At 45.0% G+C, this 17804-nt stretch overlaps 3 protein-coding genes across 5 annotated transcripts in view; 2 read left to right on the top strand and 1 right to left on the bottom strand.

Annotated features, from left to right (window-relative positions):
* Positions 1 to 114: 114 nt before the first annotated feature.
* Positions 115 to 5565, bottom strand: parla (presenilin associated, rhomboid-like a). 2 transcript variants are annotated; one of them, XM_012826323.2, is made up of 10 exons: positions 5403 to 5565; positions 4463 to 4676; positions 4118 to 4228; positions 3708 to 3837; positions 3263 to 3358; positions 2255 to 2404; positions 1719 to 1789; positions 1528 to 1629; positions 1204 to 1301; positions 115 to 388 (listed from the first exon to the last, which is right to left on the bottom strand). In XM_012826323.2, the coding sequence occupies exons 1-10, from the start codon at positions 5480 to 5482 to the stop codon at positions 232 to 234; spliced, it is 1209 nt and encodes a 402-aa protein (XP_012681777.2). In that variant the 5' UTR covers positions 5483 to 5565; the 3' UTR covers positions 115 to 231. The 2 variants fall into 2 exon arrangements, with proteins under 2 accessions (XP_012681777.2, XP_031415503.1); XM_031559643.1 differs by lacking the exon at positions 115 to 388 and adding an exon at positions 2748 to 2832 and having other exon boundaries at positions 1209 to 1301.
* A 2472-nt stretch (positions 5566 to 8037) lies between these two features.
* Positions 8038 to 13686, top strand: mb21d2 (Mab-21 domain containing 2). Its single transcript, XM_012826305.2, has 2 exons — positions 8038 to 8613; positions 11759 to 13686. Exons 1-2 carry the CDS (start codon positions 8358 to 8360, stop codon positions 13027 to 13029), a joined length of 1527 nt encoding a protein of 508 aa, XP_012681759.2. The 5' UTR covers positions 8038 to 8357; the 3' UTR covers positions 13030 to 13686.
* Positions 13687 to 16288: 2602 nt separating this feature from the next.
* fgf12a (fibroblast growth factor 12a) overlaps positions 16289 to 17804 on the top strand; it is a 31900-nt gene continuing 30384 nt past the window's right edge. The window contains exons 1-2 of one of the 2 annotated variants that reach the window (XM_031559654.2): positions 16289 to 16471; positions 16822 to 16958. In XM_031559654.2, coding sequence (XP_031415514.1) covers positions 16946 to 16958 — 13 coding nt within the window. In that variant the 5' untranslated portion in view covers positions 16289 to 16471; positions 16822 to 16945. Of the gene's footprint in view, positions 16472 to 16665; positions 16959 to 17804 lie in introns of those variants that run through there. The other variant, XM_031559653.2, reaches the window with a different exon arrangement.

Here is a 17804-nt window from a genome sequence, read left to right as displayed (position 1 = left end):
CTTCATTAAAATCTCCATCAGCTGGTGAGGGTGCTACAGCAACAGTCATAATTCCTTACACACCCATGGTAAGGTCTGTGAATTCCATATAGTCAAAGTTCTGAAGTATTGCTCTTTAGTGAACATGATTAAAAAAAAAAAAAAAAAGAGGTATTCTAGCACAATTGGAGTTGCGCTGTGGGATCTGGAGTTTCTGGGAGGTTAAGGGAAGTGGGTAGGGCAGGATAGTCACTATGCTTGGCCTCCTCCTTTACCCCCTCCATCTTTCCGTCCACCATCTCTGGGTCCACCACCACTGTCTGACGTCCCTCTTCTCAGCTCGTGCCAGAACTTTACCAGGGGCTCCCTGCTCTTCCAGATCAGTTCTTGGCCATATGCTACGTACCACCTGAAAGATAAATCACAGAGAACAATGTGGGATCATTTTTGTGGTGCACAAATGAATGTGCTTAGCTGATGAGATAAGCTTTCTTTTTACTGAGTGTAAGTCTGAAAAGATATGCTCTTCCTTTTTGTCCCTGAATCCCGAGGCGCACATGTGCCACCATGTGACATACCTTAGCCTTACATCCGCAGAAATGGCTGAGGTTCAAACTGGATGTATAACTGTGTGTATGACGTGGGTATCAAGTACCGTAGCTAGCAGAATGCAAATACAGTAAGTGTCTATGAAGGATGAGTTTGGGCCAACTGTAGTGTACTTAGGATTGCTGATTCCCTGGTCGAGAATACAGATGAAACCTCTGCTCACTGCTGTGCTCTCTCTCTCTCTCTCTCTGAGCTAACAACTGCAGAGGCCAAGCTAACAACTGGTTCAGCATAGAGAACTCTGCTCTAAAGCATGCTGAACTGAATTGACCAGTTCAAGGACAGGACTGTGAAAGAGGGGAAGGACGGCCCTGAAGACCAAAGTTATCTGGCCCCCCTCCCCCGGGAAGTGAAGCACACTCACACTCACACACACACACACACAGACACACACTCACACTCACACTCACACACAGACACACACACACACACTCACACTCCAAACAGGGCTCCCCCCAGATGGGCCGCGTGGGACACACACACACACACACACACACTCTCACACACACACACATTAACACTCTCACACACACACACACACACACACACACACACACACACACACACACACACACACACTCACACTCACACTCACACTCACACACACACACTCACACTCCAAACAGCGCTCCCCCCAGATGGGCCGCATGGTCAAAAATCCTCCAGCCCAGAACCAGGCCAGCCGTGTCTATGGCAACCAGCGCTTTGAGGGCCTGGAGAAGCAGGACAAAAATTCAGAAAAGCTGTACATTAAGCAGCAAATAGAGCAACAAGCAGTAAACTATAGCATGAGGTGCATCTACCAATATATTCTCATTTAACACTCCCCTGCAATACACGTACACACACATGTACACACACACACACACACACACACACACACACACACACACACACACACACACACACACACACACACATATAAACTGGAGGACTCACACTGCCTGCGGTTAGGCTGAACATGGGCAGCAGGACGATGGCTAGTTTAGCCTCTGGCATCTTTGTGCAGACAGCAGCCAGAACTGTCATGATGGCTCCAGACTACAATAGACAAGCAGCACAATTAATTTGCTCCTGAACACAAAGAGACTAAACCCTCTAAACTCAAAAATGCAAAAAAAAACACTTACAGCTCCAAGAGAGGGGTGCAGGCGTCCCGATGCCGTTTTGCAGGTGTAGCTTATCATTGTGGAAATGACACCTGGAAATGAAAACAAGACATTTCTGTCTCAGCTTGTCATTTTTATTCCACTTCAAATTTGAGCCGTTTTCTTCCCACACTAAAAGCTATGCTGTCTTAAGGAAGTTCTGCTATCCCTCAGCCTCTCCAGTAACCCGAGCCAGTTTGACTCCACTTATTAAGGCTACTAAAAACCCTAACAAAAGTTAGAGTTTAGAGTTTTGTTGATTAGAAAATCCAGATGTGTTATATATAATTATGTATACCTTTATTATCATGGCGTACCCAACTCTTAAACTGATACAAACACTGCACAACAGAAGTAACTCAGCCAAGCCAACTGACAAGCTGCGAACCTCACACCCAAACCGCTAGCAGAAACACGGCTGACTAAGTTACAGGCCACCACGACCTAACAAACCCAGTGGTCATCGTAACAGCCTGTAGCCATGTTGAGGAAAAAAACACTCCAGGTTACTTGTGCACCTGCGGATGCGTAGAAGGCCAGGAACTGCTCCCTCCCGAGTATGGAGACAATGGTGGTGGAGAAGGTCCAGAGCACGTACATGTTCACCGCCATGTGAATGATGGAATAGTGGCTGAAGGAGGAGAGGACCATTGGAAGGCAACGAGTCTCTGGAAGAGAATTAATAGAAAGACCTTTGAACCATGTAGGAAATAAATAAATATGATGTACTTGGAGGTGATGAAGACATCGTCTTCCTGCGCAGCAAGCTTCTGACGTTTAGCAAGGACTGACGTGAAATACAAATAAAGTCACACGACCATAAAATGCCATGTTCTATCAATACTGAACTATATCGGTAATATAGTTCCAAAAGCTCCACGGGTTGAACTGATGTTTGACTGAAAACACTGAATTGTAAAGCAACAGGACAGGTTTGTAATCGTTGCTGTCCATATGATGTCTACAACAGCTAGTACTATTCATCAGATGGTTTTAATCAAAGTGACTTACTCATAGCACACGGTGCCAGTAGCGGCCATGCTACAGGAGTCCCATGCTCTATCAGCTGAGCTACGGCCAGTGGTGCTTGATCTCCCTGCAAGGTTTTACACGTCACTAATTAACCATCTCTGTATGTCAGTATGTTCAGGCTACTGCGTCACATACTCCGTCTCACTCAGTCAAAAGGCTTATTCCTGAAAAGGGACATGGTGTGTAAGCTTGTTTGCAAGCCGCCTAGCTACCTTTCATTATAGCATTCTTTTCCTAATGAGCTGAAAGTGGGTTGCATCAGTTCCCATTCGGGCCATTTCATTACATACAAGTTTTACAAGACAGAATGAGAACATCCTTGTGGATGGTTTATAGCTGTACCTGACGGTAAAAGGGTCATTGGAACCAATGGAATTTCCTCCAACCAAACCATCGGAATTGAAATGACCCGTGGATGGGAGAATCTGATAGCGAACAACCCCTGACCAGAGACAGTCGAGAACACCACAACAACACAGGGGAGGCACGCTCACTAGAGGCTGGGTTTGAAGTGAAGTACTTGAGCATGGATCGCTGCAAGGATGGGATCCTCCAACAGCACAACACTGCAGCATTCACCGCTATAATGCCTGGATCAGAGAGAAAGAGAGGGAGAGAGGGAGAGAGAGAGACCAGAGAAGAGAGGCATCGGAGACAAAGAAGAGACGGGACAGAGAGAGAGAGGAGACATAAAGGAGAAATAAAGTAAGTGCGTGTGTGTGTGTGTGTGTGTGTGAGAAAGAGAGTGAGAGAGAAAAAGAGAGTGCTTGTGGGTGTGAGTATGTGAGTGAGTGAGACAGACATACAGTATATTAGCTGTTCATTTACATATCTAACTTGAATTCTAATGTTATAGATCTATGCCTGACTATTGACAAAAAAAATAGCTTCAAAGGATTGTGAGAGGTGAACATGAAAGAGTCACATGATGCCCCTCACCTGTGGCAACTCTCTGGCCTTCACTCATCCCGCTCCACATGTCATCCACCATAGACATAAACATGATCACCTGCCGCTGAAAGTCTGTCAGCTGATTCCACCACTTGTGCCAGTGAGCTGTATCATGAGTCTGCGCACACACACACACACACACACACACACACACACACACACACACACACACACACACACACACACACACACACACACACACACACACACACAAACAGATATGCACATTACTGCCCTTTTGACTAAATACAATAGTTATGGTGCCATTGTGAGCACCTACTGCTAATATCACTGCTATCTGCTCTCTGAGTTATGCTCGTCAGTCATTGATATCAGGTGTAGCTCTAAAGCGCTGGTTTATGCTGTATCTACTTAGCTGCATGTGTAACCCTGGTTACCTGGAACTTCTCTTTCTTCTCAGATTCACTCTCCTCCAACAGACTGTCCAAGCGGGACTTCACTGACTCATACTGCAAGATGGCGGCTGTGCCAAAGGAGCAGCCTGTAAACTAAAACGGTGTTAGAGCAGCATACTGCAGTGGGCAAGCAAGTATCTATTCCGCAGACGAGACAACGGCCCACTAAAACATCAGGAAGTACAAATGTGCCCTAACATATTATAAACAAGTGTATGCCACAAACACAGGAGGGTGCTATTCTGAGGGCTTTTCTTCAAAGGTTAAACGGTGTTCTCACACACATGTGAATGTACACACCACATACATAGGCAAATGTATACATACCCCAATTGTGAACATCAAAGGCTTGATAAGCCTGCGTGGGTTCCTGGGAGGCATCTGTGGGGGGAGAGGGGGCTCTGGGGCAGGTTTCTGTGACAGTCGCGCCTCCGCCATTTCCCCAGGAGGAGAGCCCGTCTCCTCTTGAACCCCTTTTCTGGCCTCGGGCTTCCTTTGCACTTTACGAAAAGCACATCTCTGCTGTGGATGAAGGACAATTCTTTGGGGGGGGGAGAAACAAGAGCCACAGATGGTTAAATGATACAGTACCGGTTAGTTTCCAAGAAAAAAACTGATGCATTATTAAAACAAAGTAAGTGAATAGTGTGGTGTTCCATAATGCACCGTCAATTCAATTCAATTTTATTAGCGCCCAAACCATAAACTTGCCTTAAGGCACTTTGCAGACCCCAGAGCCTGAACCTTCAACATTACAGCTTATCTATAAGTCACTCTTAGTTATTGAATTTGTGTCAATGCGCATGGCAACCTCTCAAGCCCTAGGGATCAAACATCACATAGCTATCGCGCAGCTGCTATATGCTCGAGAACTCAATGTTCCTTCGCAGTGTACGTTCACTGCTAGAGAGCCACCAAATTGGTGAGTGGCTAACGCTACCTATAGCAGCCCAGTCATGAGTCCTTACGAAACAACCTTAATAATTTGCTCCTATAGAGGCAGCAGCTGCAGCATTAAATCAACATGAACTAACATTGCTACAGCTACCCAGCAAATATGTCTAAACCGGCCATCTCAAATAGCTTAAGGGATTGCTCAGATAATTAAAGAAAACAACCAACAACGGGACAAGCCAGGAGAGAACGTTAGATAACTTGTCCTATGCAAGCAATGTCATTTGAGCAAACTAGCTGGCTAATGTTAGCCTTCATCATTGCTTGCTAGCTAGTTTAGAAGTAAACATTGTCTAGCTAGCTCAAGTCTTACCTTTTACTTGGCGAAAGCACTGATGTGTGAGCTATAAATTTCACTTTGGTCCATTTGTTTAAATATCCCCAGCACGCCATATTTTCGAATGTCACAGAAATCTTACATTTACAATGTGCTGTCTTTCTGGTACAATCAACCAGTGGCGAGCCTGCTCTGTGTGTTGTCACGTGACAAAACAAGGATTCTGATTTGGTACTTTCTGAATATGTTAAATGTGCATCTGCAGGAGCACATACAGTACAGTTCTAAAGATTATGGACAGGGTTTCTTTAGTCACGGTTCGAATGTGAGTGCAGCGGTGTAGTGCAGCTAATGTGGGGTTGGGTTTTTTCCCCCAAGAAGCTTGACAATGCAGTGGCAAACGCTGCTGATAATAATATTATGGTGCTAGGGGGAGATTGTAATTGCACCCTAAACTACATTTTGGATAGGAATCACGTGGAATTTGTTATACAGCACCGTGAGCTGTTGGGACACATGGGAATGTTCATTCTGATTCCAAGCCGTATACACGGGTAAAAGTAAATATGAATATGGTCTCCTGTGCAAGACTCGACAGGTTTTATGTTAGAAAAGCAGAAAGTAATAGATTATTCTTAAATTAAAAAACCCTATAATCCTATACATCTGGTTGCTTTATTTCTTTCTCTGTCTCAGTTTTGCACAGCAGAGCACATAGCTCACACTGGCACTTTAATGGGAAGCGTAGCATGATCACACTTTCACACACGCTTTCAAAGTCTTCTGGGAAGCATGGAAGGGGGAGAGGAGAGGACATAAGTCACTGAGCCAATGGTGGGAGGTTGGGAAGGCTCAGATGAAGCCGTTCTGCCTTCACGTATACAGCAAGCTGGACCAAGGCAATTAAGGAGGAGATGGTATCTCTTGAAAGAGAGATTCTTGATCTGAGCAACAGAGTTATCCATGGTGATGGCCCTGAAGTTGACAAGGATTAAGACGGCATCAGTTGCTTCTGACAAACATAATGCAAGACCGTGTTCAAGCAGCTTTGGTCAGAGCCCAGTTCTCCCAGTTCAACAGCATGGACATTAGGGGTGGGGGGAAAAATCGATTTTTCGATTTATCTCGATTCTCTCTAGAACGATTCTGTCTCGATTCAGAAAAGTTCATAATCGATTTTTTAATAAAACATTTTTTTTTTTAAATGTAATTTTTTATTTTTTTTTTTATTTTTTTTTTTTACACATTTATTTTGTGTTGAAATGCAAGCTGCATCGATTATTGCATTGTTTCATAGAAAGACATAATTGTGACAAGGAGAAAAAAAATAGATCTGTTGATTTTCTTTAATTATCAAACACAAAGTAGGAAGTGATTTGAGACTCTGAGTAGCAAACTCAAATGTTTTAAAAATCGAGATGCATCGATAATCGTTTTATCGGTTTAGAATTGATAATCGATAATCGGTTTAGAATCGAGAATCGGTTTAGAATCGAGAATCGGTTTAGAATCGAATCGTTGACCTCTGAATCGGAATCGAATCGAATCGTGAGGTGCCAAGAGATTCCCACCCCTAATGGACATGCCCACTCCCAATGTCTTCAGCTTGGAGGAAAGGGCTGTGGGAAAGAGATGGATGCACCAGCTGCAACTCCCAGATGGCAGCATCATCACAGACAACAAATAAATGCAATCATATGCTTTACTTTTTTGCGAAGATCTCTTCCAGACTGAGACGGTGGATCAGGCCTCAACGGAAGAGTTGCTGCAAGGGTTTCAACGCCTTGGTCGAAACAGGATATAAAGGACTTGGAAAAAACCCTTCTCCCTTACTATAGCAGTCCAGGAACTAAGTTCTGCAAGCCCCGGGTTTGGATGGCTTGACTGCTGAAGACATATAGACTACATATAGACTCCTGAAGACGAATACAACTACAGGAATTTGCTTTCCTCGAAGGGGATTTTTTTTTCTACAGCTGGTAAAAAAGAACTTGTATCAGATGTGTGTCAAGTCAGTTTTCTTTAATCTGCTTAAGGGGGCAGGAGGGCACCTAGGGTGACATGCGGAAACCAACAGGGGGGGGGGGGGGGGGGCACTGTAGTAACCACTGACTCAATGGAAGGGGGGGGGGGGCACTGGGTAGTAGCCACTGACTCAATGGAAGGGCGGGGGGCACTGTGTAGTAGCCACTGACTCAATGGAGGGGGGCGGGGGGGGGGGGGCACTGTAGCCACTGACTCAATGGAGGGGGGGGCACTGTGTAGTAGCGACTCAGTGGTGTGTAAGTTAAACGGGAAAGTTTCACATGAATGTCCTGATTGTCACTCTGTAGACTCTGTGTTTCATTTTTCTGATAGCCCCAGACTGAGGCCACTGTCAGTTTTCCTCTGTGGTTTGTTTACAAGGCTGGGTTGTAAATTCAGTATCATCACCTACTTTCTGAGTAGTGGATTCACCCACTCTAACCGCAGGGACTTGGGCTTGCTAAGTTACCTGTTTTAAAGTCTCATAGTCCAGGATGGTAGGAATGTTTTTATGTCACTTCATTTATTAGAAGGTTTTCAAAACAGTCAAATGTCTGTCTGTCTGTCTGTCTGTCTGTCTGTCTGTTGATAAAGAAATACTGTGAATTTTTAGTGTCAGTTCTGTTAATCAGCAGACCAACAGGCTGCAATTGAGTGTATGATGATGTAGATGTCATTGTCCAAATGGTGTCTTCAGTGACTATTATACATGACATCTGGATTTAAAATGTAATATTTGTGTTACTGTCATAACCGCAGACCTATTAATGGTATAGTCAGTGACAGTTATACCAAATTTATTTCAACAAGTTCATGTCTCGCCTAGAGTGTTGCAGACGATGCTTTACATATGCAATGAATGCCGGGACAAAGCGTCCCAACTGGTTTATTTAAGGGGGGAAATGAAAAACTCTTCCGCTAGTGCAGTTCAGAAGCGGAGGGCGTAAGAACACCCGTTTCGTGAAGATGGCGGCTCCAGCCCTCAACCGCCGGGCCGGATCCGTCAGTAGTATTGGTAGCAGTCCGACGGCAACACCGAATTCTAGTATTAACAACAACAGAGTCATTCCGTGTTATCCCGAGCTTGATTTCAGGTCTGGGAGTAGGATAGAGGAGTTGAACAGGCTGATCCAGGAATTCAGTAAACATGACCAGCGCGAATATGACGACCAACGAGCTCTGGAAATTCACACGGCCAAAGATTTCATCTTTTCTATGCTCGGTAAGGAACCTAGACGATTGGTCCTGATGACAGTGTTTTTTTTAAACAAGACGTTGTCATATAAATGAATGCACAACCCCATGAAAATACATCGTGCGCCTTTGTGTCGGTTTTTATGTGTGTATAATATGCGTGTCTTAATATGTGCAGTCGGATTTTCAGACATGTCACAAAATCACTGTCACGAGATCAAATTATTTGCACGTAGCCGACCCGCATGTGACCTTCTTCTGAATGTGATTCGATGTAATTTTAATGAAACTATGAATTTGTCCATCCCGTAGCGAAATGTGTTTGTCTATTTCTCCTCATGCTGTCGAGTCGCTATCATTTCCTGAAAGTGCTCAAATAGCGAGTGAAAAGCTTAAACAGTAGACAAATCATTTCGTTGTAATGGATTGACGCTTTATAGTGTATGTAAAGTCAATATACCTCTAAGGTCAGTACCATGGACAGAGAACAACCAGACAAATACAAAGGAACAGGTCAGTCTAGAGGTTAAATCACTGTATTGGATAATACGTGAACTATGAAAGAGATTTAATCTAGAGGGAGTCTTAAATCTTAAACAGCTATAATCCTTGTTTTTGTTCTACTGTGGGCAATGCCATTGCTAAAAGTCAGTTAGTCTTTGAGGTATGCTGTGTGTATGTGTGAGATCTATGTATGTATCTGAGAGTACATGTGTTGTTACAGAAGGAGGTGCTGGATTAGCTGACAGCGTTGTAATTTATTAGCAGGAGGGATGCGGAGTATCAAGTTTTAGCTGAGTGCCCCAAATAGTGATTTCAGCGTCTCGGAAAGTGTTGGCTAGCAGGTTGCAAGGTGGATTAAGTTAAGCATTGAGGTACATGTGAGTTGTGCAGATTGGGAATTTTGTCAGAGAATTCATATTTGGGTTACATTTATCTCCAAACTTTAATCCGGAGGGACTGTCTAGTACTGTTTTTTCGGCACACTATCATAAATCACTTCCCAGTGTAAAAAAAATGCACGCTATCAGGAATGCTAGAAGTCTAGCTGTGGTGTCTGTTTTTGTTTAGTTGTGCAGACAGACACAGTGGCTCTCCCACTGGTCATTGTGCAACTGTTTTAATTGGAGCAACAATCCTGTGGGTGTGTGTATCAGTGCCAAAGAGCATAGCAAAGAGCCAGGCGCAGGGTGGGCATTCAGGCGACTGTGGGAACCCCCGGTTTGCTGACCCATGAGTGATCCCCTGCTCTAGCGCGAACAGATGCTGTTCTCTCACTCCCACACAGAGCAGCCATTCAAGAGGGAGGGCCCCGCGGTTCAGTCAGCAGTAGCATGCATCCCCATTGGTTGTCCGAATATGCAAATGGCCAGATCGGAACAAAAGTGCCAGTCTTTTGAATGATTGGGCCTGTGTGCTTGTAACCATGTTGGTGAGTGCATGAGTTCGAGCTGGGTGTGGGGGTTGGTGGGAAGAACTGATTGGTTTTGTGCTTTTATCCAGCACAGCATGTTTTTGTTTTTTTTACATGGGATTGTAAAGGTTTAGGATCAACTAATGAAAGCATGAATGGAGAGAAATCCAGTGGATGAGTATTTTTCTCTGTCTGTCTTTTTCTCTTTCTCACCCATACACACATAAAGAGAGACAAAGAGAGAGAGAGAGAGAGAGAGAGAGAGAGAGAGAGAAAGAGAAAGGGATAGAAAACTGTTTGCAAGAGTAGATGCATACTGTTGGTGAGTTCAAAATTAAGTGCAAGAGGTTCATCCGGAAAAAACAATGAGAGAGTGAAAGAATCAGAAAGGCAAATGTATTCAGTCTGTTGGACATTTTGAACTAAAATCAATTAAAGCAAGTTAAAGTAGAATAGATATGAATGTTTAAGTCAAGTCAAACACCCCAACAAAACTTCACTGACATCCCTTAGAAGATATATATTTTCCCCCAAACAGGACAGTTGTATCTTCAGTAACAGCCTGTGAGAGGTGTTTTCCACTTGTGGTGCACTGTGCAGCTGCAGTGTGGCTCACATCCTGAGGGGGCAGACTCTGCCGTAATTAACACCAAAGCTGCCCTGTGCCACCTCACCCCACTCACGGTGACAGGACATCCTCCTCATTTGACTTTGCACTTTTAGCAACTCTGGGTTTCACATGGGCGCGTGCTGTTTACGACCTGGGCTTTGTTTAGTGTATCATAAGTCACGGATGCTCAAGGAGGGAACAAGGTTACCTAACAGAGTTCTGAAAAAGTGGCAAAGATGAAGTAAAAACATTGATGGAGTTAAAGAAACCGATAAAAGAGAGAGAGAGCGAGGAATAGTTAAAGCTAGATAGTAACAAAGAAGGGAGAAAGGAAGTCTGAGTGGATAGAAACCTGTGCAGTAACAGCCTGAGAAAGTCGCTGGTGATCAGACTGGTGCGTGTGACATCCAAGGGCAGAGGCCCATGCGGAAAGCTGGCATAAATATTTGAGTGTGCAGGTGGAAGCTGCTGGTGGGGAGGGCAGGCTGTTTAAAGGACATTAGGCATGCATGAACACATTGAGGTACCTACAGTAGGCTACAGTACAGTACCTCTCAGCATTCTCTCGCTCTGCATCAACAGCAAAACAAAGCTGTGTGGATGGATGTGTGTGTGTGTGTGTGTGTGTGTGTGTGTGTGTGTGTGTGTGTGTGTGTGTGTGTGTGTGTGTGTGTGTGTGTGTGTGTGTGTGTGCGTGTGCGTGTGAGTGAGCGAGAGAGCAAGAGAGAAAGTGTGTGTGAGAGAGAATTATATGAAACTGGCTGAACTCTAAAAGCCTTGTGATGTTCAGGTTCTTTAGATGACTCTGTGTCCTCCAGCATTGATTTGCTGTTTCCCAGCTGTAGTCCTCTTTCTGGTCCTCCTATTGATCCGCATCAAATAAACGCCTGCCAGCAAACTGCAGACTTGTGCTCATGTGATACTGTTACCTACAGTCTGTGTATGCAAGGCTGAAGGAGGTCTGTGATGCTCAAACTTATATTGAACAATTTATGCCCTCTCTTAATAACCGCCCTCGCGGTTCTTCTGTCTCTCCCATTCCTTACTCTCTTTCGTACACACACTCTTAACTTTTTTCTTCTGTCATCCCCTCTCTACTTCTCTCATTCTCTCACTTCATCACTCACTCTCCTCTCTTGTTCTCCTTAGGTATGGTGCAGAAGCTGGACCAGAAGCTACCTGTTGCCAATGAGTACCTTCTGTTGTCAGGCGGGGTGCGGGAGGGTGTGGTGGATATGGACCTGGACGAGCTGAGCCCTTGCTCGCGTGGGACGGACTACGACATGGACTTCACTCTGCTGGTGCCTGCTCTGAAGCTACATGACCGCAACCAGCCAGTGACACTGGACATGCGCCACTCGGCACTGGGACACTCCTGGCTCAGCCTGCGGCTGTTCGACGAGGGCACCATCAACCGCTGGAAGGACTGCTGCACACTGGCTGACCACATCAATGGAGCGACTAACTACTTTTTCTCCCCGATGCTGGTGGCCGACTGGTTCTACGAGTCGGTGGCGGTGGTGCTGGCCGAGGTCCAGAGGAAGCCCCAGAGGGGGATGCCAAGGGTGGAGCGAGTGGAGCGCAACGGCACCGTCATCTCCGTCATCCTAGGTGTGGGCAGCAGCCGCATGCTGTACGATATCGTGCCAGTGGTGTCGTTCAAAGGCTGGCCGGCGGTGGCCCAGAGCTGGCTGATGGAGAACCACTTCTGGGACGGCAAGATCACGGAGGAGGAGGTGATCAGCGGCTTCTACCTGGTGCCGGCCTGCTCATCCACGGGCCAGCCAGAGAACGAGTGGCGCCTGTCGTTCGCCCGCAGCGAGGTGCAGCTGAAGAAGTGCATCTACAGCAGCCTCATGCAGGCCTACCAGGCATGCAAGTCCATTATCGTCAAGCTGCTGGCCAAGCCCAAAGCTGTGAGCCCCTACCACCTGCGCAGCCTCATGCTGTGGGCCTGCGACCGCCTGCCGGCCAGCTACCTGGCCCAGGAGGACTACTCTGCCCACTTCCTGCTGGGGCTCATCGACGACCTGCAGCACTGCCTGGTGAATAAGAACTGCCCCAACTACTTCATCCCACAGTGTAACATGCTGGAGCACCTGTCGGATGAGATGGTAATGCACCACGCCCGCAAGCTGGCCTCGGCCCGTGCCGACCCGGCTGAGCACCTTCGCTCAGCCATCGAACACACCAAGGCCGCCACCAGGCAGACCCTGGAGCTCCAGAGGAGAGGGAGCTCGTCCGGCCTACCCTCCCCGCAGTCAGAGCTCGGCGCTGGAGATCAGCACCAGTCCGACGACCGGCTGGCCAAGAAGCTGCAGCAGCTGGTGACCGAGAACCCCGGCAAGTCCATCTCAGTGTTCATCAACCCCGACGACGTGACCAGGCCACACTTCCGCATAGATGACAAGTTCTTTTGAAAGACTTTCCATCCTAGCTGGAGCCATAGTTGATACGATACTGGATACTGCCCTTATTGTGGAAACACCACATGTAGACCCAAGTCTGTCACCATACTGGGCTTTGTAAGCATGCTGAACAGTCATGACAGCCAGAGTACATGTTGAGGAAATTCTGATGGATTTATGGATTTATGTGTGGATTGTCTGCTGTGAGAAGGTAGTGTATGGTGACTGGTTAGTGATTGAAAAAGACTGAAGCTGCTCTCAGCACTGAGTAGACAGAGAATTGTTACAGCTCCTCAAAGTGTTTTACCCCAGTGACCGATAGTCAGTTTTGAAAACCTCACTAAGCTTCATATGATTATGTGCATTGTCTTGACCTATGTTGAGGACAAATATCTCCTTTTAACATTAACTTAATACATATGTTTAGGTGTACTGTATGTCCTTTTTTTAAAACAAATAATGTTGCTTACAAAGTCTATTTGCTTATCTATCCATATTGTTTCTGTAGGTAAACACTAGTCTCTACAACAGCCCGTGTCAGGTGTGAATGTGAACTTTTCCAAAACGTACCAGAGCTCTTGCCAGCATCTGGTTATTATCATATTATCTGAAGTGCAATTACTGAAACCTACTTTTTGTAACCTGAATAAAAAGACCTAATGACTAATGATGAGATGTGTCCATGCACAAGGAAACATTGACTGTCAGAATGTGTTGTATTAAATTATAACTTTGCACATAACTTAGCATTTATAACTATTGTGCAATGAAGCTTTTTTCATGATTGAAATGGGTAGTTAATCCTCTCTGGTGTGTCCTTGGTTAATTTCTCTGTGTCAGATGCAAGGATGTAGATTCCAAAGTATTGAATCTTGGCAAACATCATTGTAATACTTTTCTAATGCCGTTGGTGACCTTTGGTCTCTGTTGCGCCAATCTGGATCCTCAAGGAGTATATCAGAATATTGAAGATGATGTGATGTATTGGTTTTCAATACATGAATTGGTTGAGAGGTCTTTGGGGGCAGCTTGCCTCATATCATGGTACACGTGTAAAAAGACCTCATTGTCCGTAATAAAGTTCCTTCTATCAGACAACTCAGACTTTGTTGGTTCACATTCAATTTAGCATAATGCTTGGACTTTGTGTGTGTGTGAGTATGTGTGCGTGCATGCATGCATGTGTGTGTGTGTATGTGTGTGTGTGTGTGTGTGTGTGTGTGTGTGTGTGTATGTGTGTGTGTGAGCATGAGGAAAGAGATGTATGGAGGGGGGAACAAAGTATCAATTTGCTATTACTTAGCTATTATACTGTATATATATCACTAAAGACCACTGTATATGGCTTGGTAATAATCCCAGCGATTGTATGTGTGTGTGTGTGTGTGTATGTGTGTGTGTGTGTGTGTGTGTGTGTGTGTGTGTGATTGTATGTGTTTCGCTGTAGTCTTTCCACCTGAGGCAGCATATATTCATGACAGTCTCTGGCAAGATCTTGATGAGACTGACATCCTTTCACACAGCCCTCCCGTGTTGTTATACCCTGCATTTCATCATGTTCACCGGCTGGCGTTGTCACTGAGGGCTCAGCGTGCATATTGCCTATTCTGCACTCTTAAAAATAACTACTCGCTTGCAAAAAACCACCAGAAGACATCTGCTGACTGCTTCCTTAACTGGAGATCGCAGTGCGGTTAGTGTCATGTCGTAAAACTCTGGACAATTAAATATTTTGTAGGTGTACAAACCTCATGCAATGGCACGCCGTATGGTTTTAGGCCACAGACATGATTTGAACAAAGGTGAAAAACTGTTCCCTGAAACATCCCTATTGGATGCTTCCCTGAGGCCTCTTTCTGTCTCCCTCATTAGTAATTTATTACCTCATTTGGTAATCTATGGCTATCACTCACTTTCTGTGCTGAATATAGAAGCAGTAACTCTGTAATGTAATGGAGTTAAGATGTCCTTACTTTGGCAATATATAGCCATAATTGGCAATAATCCCTTGCCTCATTTTGAAATGGCAGAAGTCCATTCGAACATTTAACACTGCACTTGTTTATATTTTTTAGGGGAACCATTTTTGTATGAATGCAGCGATTCCTTAACCATTCAACAAAAATACTTTTAATCCTAAAACCAGCGAATGTTGTCCTCTTCTTTTTAACAGTTTTACCATCTCATCAAACCGCAAAGTACGTAAACTTCATAAATTCATATGAATGAACACAGGGAAAGGCATACTTAAATCTAAAAATAGGCACCATGTCTGCTTCTCACTCTCTGTCGTGCACGGACACACACACACACACACACACACACACACACACACACACGCACACACGCACACACAAAAACATATCTAACATACACAAATATATCTTTATTAGTTACTATCCTTCAGCCACTTCTTTTTTCACTCCATCTTTATTTGTGAACTCCTCATGTCTCTCCAGCTGACAGCAGTGTCCTTGTATCTCTCTCTCTCTCTCTCTTCCTTTATATCTTTCTTTCCCTCTCTATCTCTCTCTATCTCTCTCTATCCTCTTAAGTTAGTCGCACATCCTTGCCCCTGCGTGCCTGCCGCAAATAGTTGTAAACCAAATATTTTGCTCAATTACGCTCCTTACATTACATAGCTTGTGTATTTTTCATACATGCCTAGGTGATCTAGATGTGGCCTTGGGCTTCTGGTTTCAGGGCAGAGAACAGAAATATCTTATTCCAGCAACCAGTTCTTTTTTTAACATCTGAGGTAACACAAGCTGTTATCCCAGTGTCCCTGCAAAATGCTGACTACAGTGTTCCTTGGAGGTTGATCAATGAGCTGGTTAGATAATACTTTATAACGTTCTCTTTTTTTGCCCAAAGATAAATAGACATGTGGGGCTTGTCTGACTTGCCTCTGAATCTCAGTCTGCTGACAACATTCAGACCCCACTGATGCCCTGCACAAGCTATTGCTTTGAGTGTGTGTGTGTGTGTGTGTGTGTGTGTGTGTGTGTGTGTGTGTGTGTGTGTGTGTGCGCGTGTGTGCGTGTGTGTGTGTGTGAGTGTGTGTTTGTGTCCATGTTGTAATCGACAGCTACAGAGAGTAAATGGAAAATTACAGTACAAAGATCAAGCAGTACATATATAAACCAAAGCCACTATAAAGGAATTACATTTTATAAAAAAAATATTATGAAAATTCAAATCTGTATAAATCTGACATCATTTCTGTACTAAAAATAGACTCATAGCCATAATTTAGTTGAAGCACAGCAATCTTGCAGACCTTAGCAACTATACCAATATCTCATGAGACATAAGCACTTTTCATATCCTGTTAATAAGTCTCTGAAACTCAGAGGCCATCACACACAGACGTCACTACCCAACACTTGCAGAAAGCTGCAGCACCACAGCGAAAGGACAGCTCCAACCTGCCAAGACCAGCGTTCCCATACAGGTAACGATTATCCATCTCTCTCTCCTCTCTCTCTCTCTCTCTCTCTCTCTGTCTTTCTCTTTTTCTCTCTCTCTCACACACACACACACACAAACATACACTCACACACACATGCGCGCACACACACACACACACACACACACACACGCACATACACACACACACACACACGCACATACACACACACACACACACACACACACACACGCACCCTCTCAGCCTCATACATTCCGTCACACTGCTCAGCCTAGCCCATTCTGAAATAAAAACTCTCTGGCACACACACATGCATCAATATCGCCGCTGCAACAGAGGTTCTATAACGAATCGCCTATGCTGATCGATTACAGAGAGGCTCAGTATCCGGTTTTCTGCCAAATCTGAAGAGCAGACGCATCCCGAACTGGCAAAGAACAATAGCATCAGAACTCACTCCTCAGCTTCTTCGGGAACGGGACAAAACACATTCAGGAAATGGATAAAGGAGGTAAGATCCCATAAACATTAGTTTTTTCCCCCCTTAAGCGTGATTCCGAGGGAGTTAGATTGCACGCATCGCAGTTTGTGCTTGACTGGCTCCAGCAGCGAGAAGCTGTTTCGGCAGAGTGGACTGCGGAACTGGAAAGCTCCCACTTAGGACGGGTGCTGCGTGAGCTTTTTGCACATTGCAGTAGGGACCAAATGTGTTCCACAAGTACCATGCGGCCACAACAACTTGGACTTATGCCAGAACTTCTCTTGACCGGTAGCTTACTTTCCAGTACCGCTCCCTAGGGAGAGAGAGTGATTGTAAGAGTAGGGCTGGGTTATCACCAGGCCGTCTTACTTCCTCGTGCACCTCAAGCGATCCCGTCGCGCAGAGGTTCACGAAAGGCTACATATTGGTCTTCTTGCGTTGATGTTGATGTTGCTGTGTTGTAAGACTTTAAAGTTACATGGTTACGTGCTTCTGGTGAGTGTTGTAATGGGTTTGGAGAAATATAATTCACATGTACTTTAGCTTGGTCAGGCGATTGTGTTGAAAACTGCTAGCTACCCACTTTTACAGCTAGACGAAAGTGTCTGTTCGCGGTACAGCATGTGCACTACAGCGGGTCGTTATTGCAGGGAAATGCGTGCTTTACAGGCAATGTGCTTCATGATGTCGTAACACATAACTGTCATGGATTTGTAAAATGCTGTTAATTTAAATTACGTTTGGCCATAAACATACATAAGTCAGACTGCATTGCATCACGTATGATCTCACACACTGCAAAGATTGGTCCACTGTTAGGTCCTTACTCTAAACCAGTGGATTATCCACACCCAGACAACGCACTCCCATACACAC

Source organism: Clupea harengus, chromosome 22 (genome assembly GCF_900700415.2).
Source record: "Clupea harengus chromosome 22, Ch_v2.0.2, whole genome shotgun sequence".
Classification (NCBI taxonomy): Eukaryota; Metazoa; Chordata; class Actinopteri; order Clupeiformes; family Clupeidae; genus Clupea; species Clupea harengus.
Note: the sequence above shows the minus strand (reverse complement) of the source record. Positions and strands in the feature narration are given on the sequence as shown.

Bases quoted from the DNA above. Each gene is read 5' to 3' on its own strand.
- parla (XM_012826323.2), bottom strand. From the start codon at position 5,482: ATGGCGTGCTGGGGATATTTAAACAAATGGACCAAAGTGAAATTTATA. The intron at 3,359-3,707 runs GTGAGGGGCATC...TCTCTGATCCAG, and splicing joins AGGCCAGAGAGTTGCCACAG to GCATTATAGCGGTGAATGCT. The intron at 389-1,203 runs GTGAGTGTGTGT...TTTATCTTTCAG, and splicing joins GGGGGAGCGCTGTTTGGAGT to GTGGTACGTAGCATATGGCC.
- mb21d2 (XM_012826305.2), top strand. From the start codon at position 8,358: ATGGCGGCTCCAGCCCTCAACCGCCGGGCCGGATCCGTCAGTAGTATT. The intron at 8,614-11,758 runs GTAAGGAACCTA...TGTTCTCCTTAG, and splicing joins TTTCATCTTTTCTATGCTCG to GTATGGTGCAGAAGCTGGAC.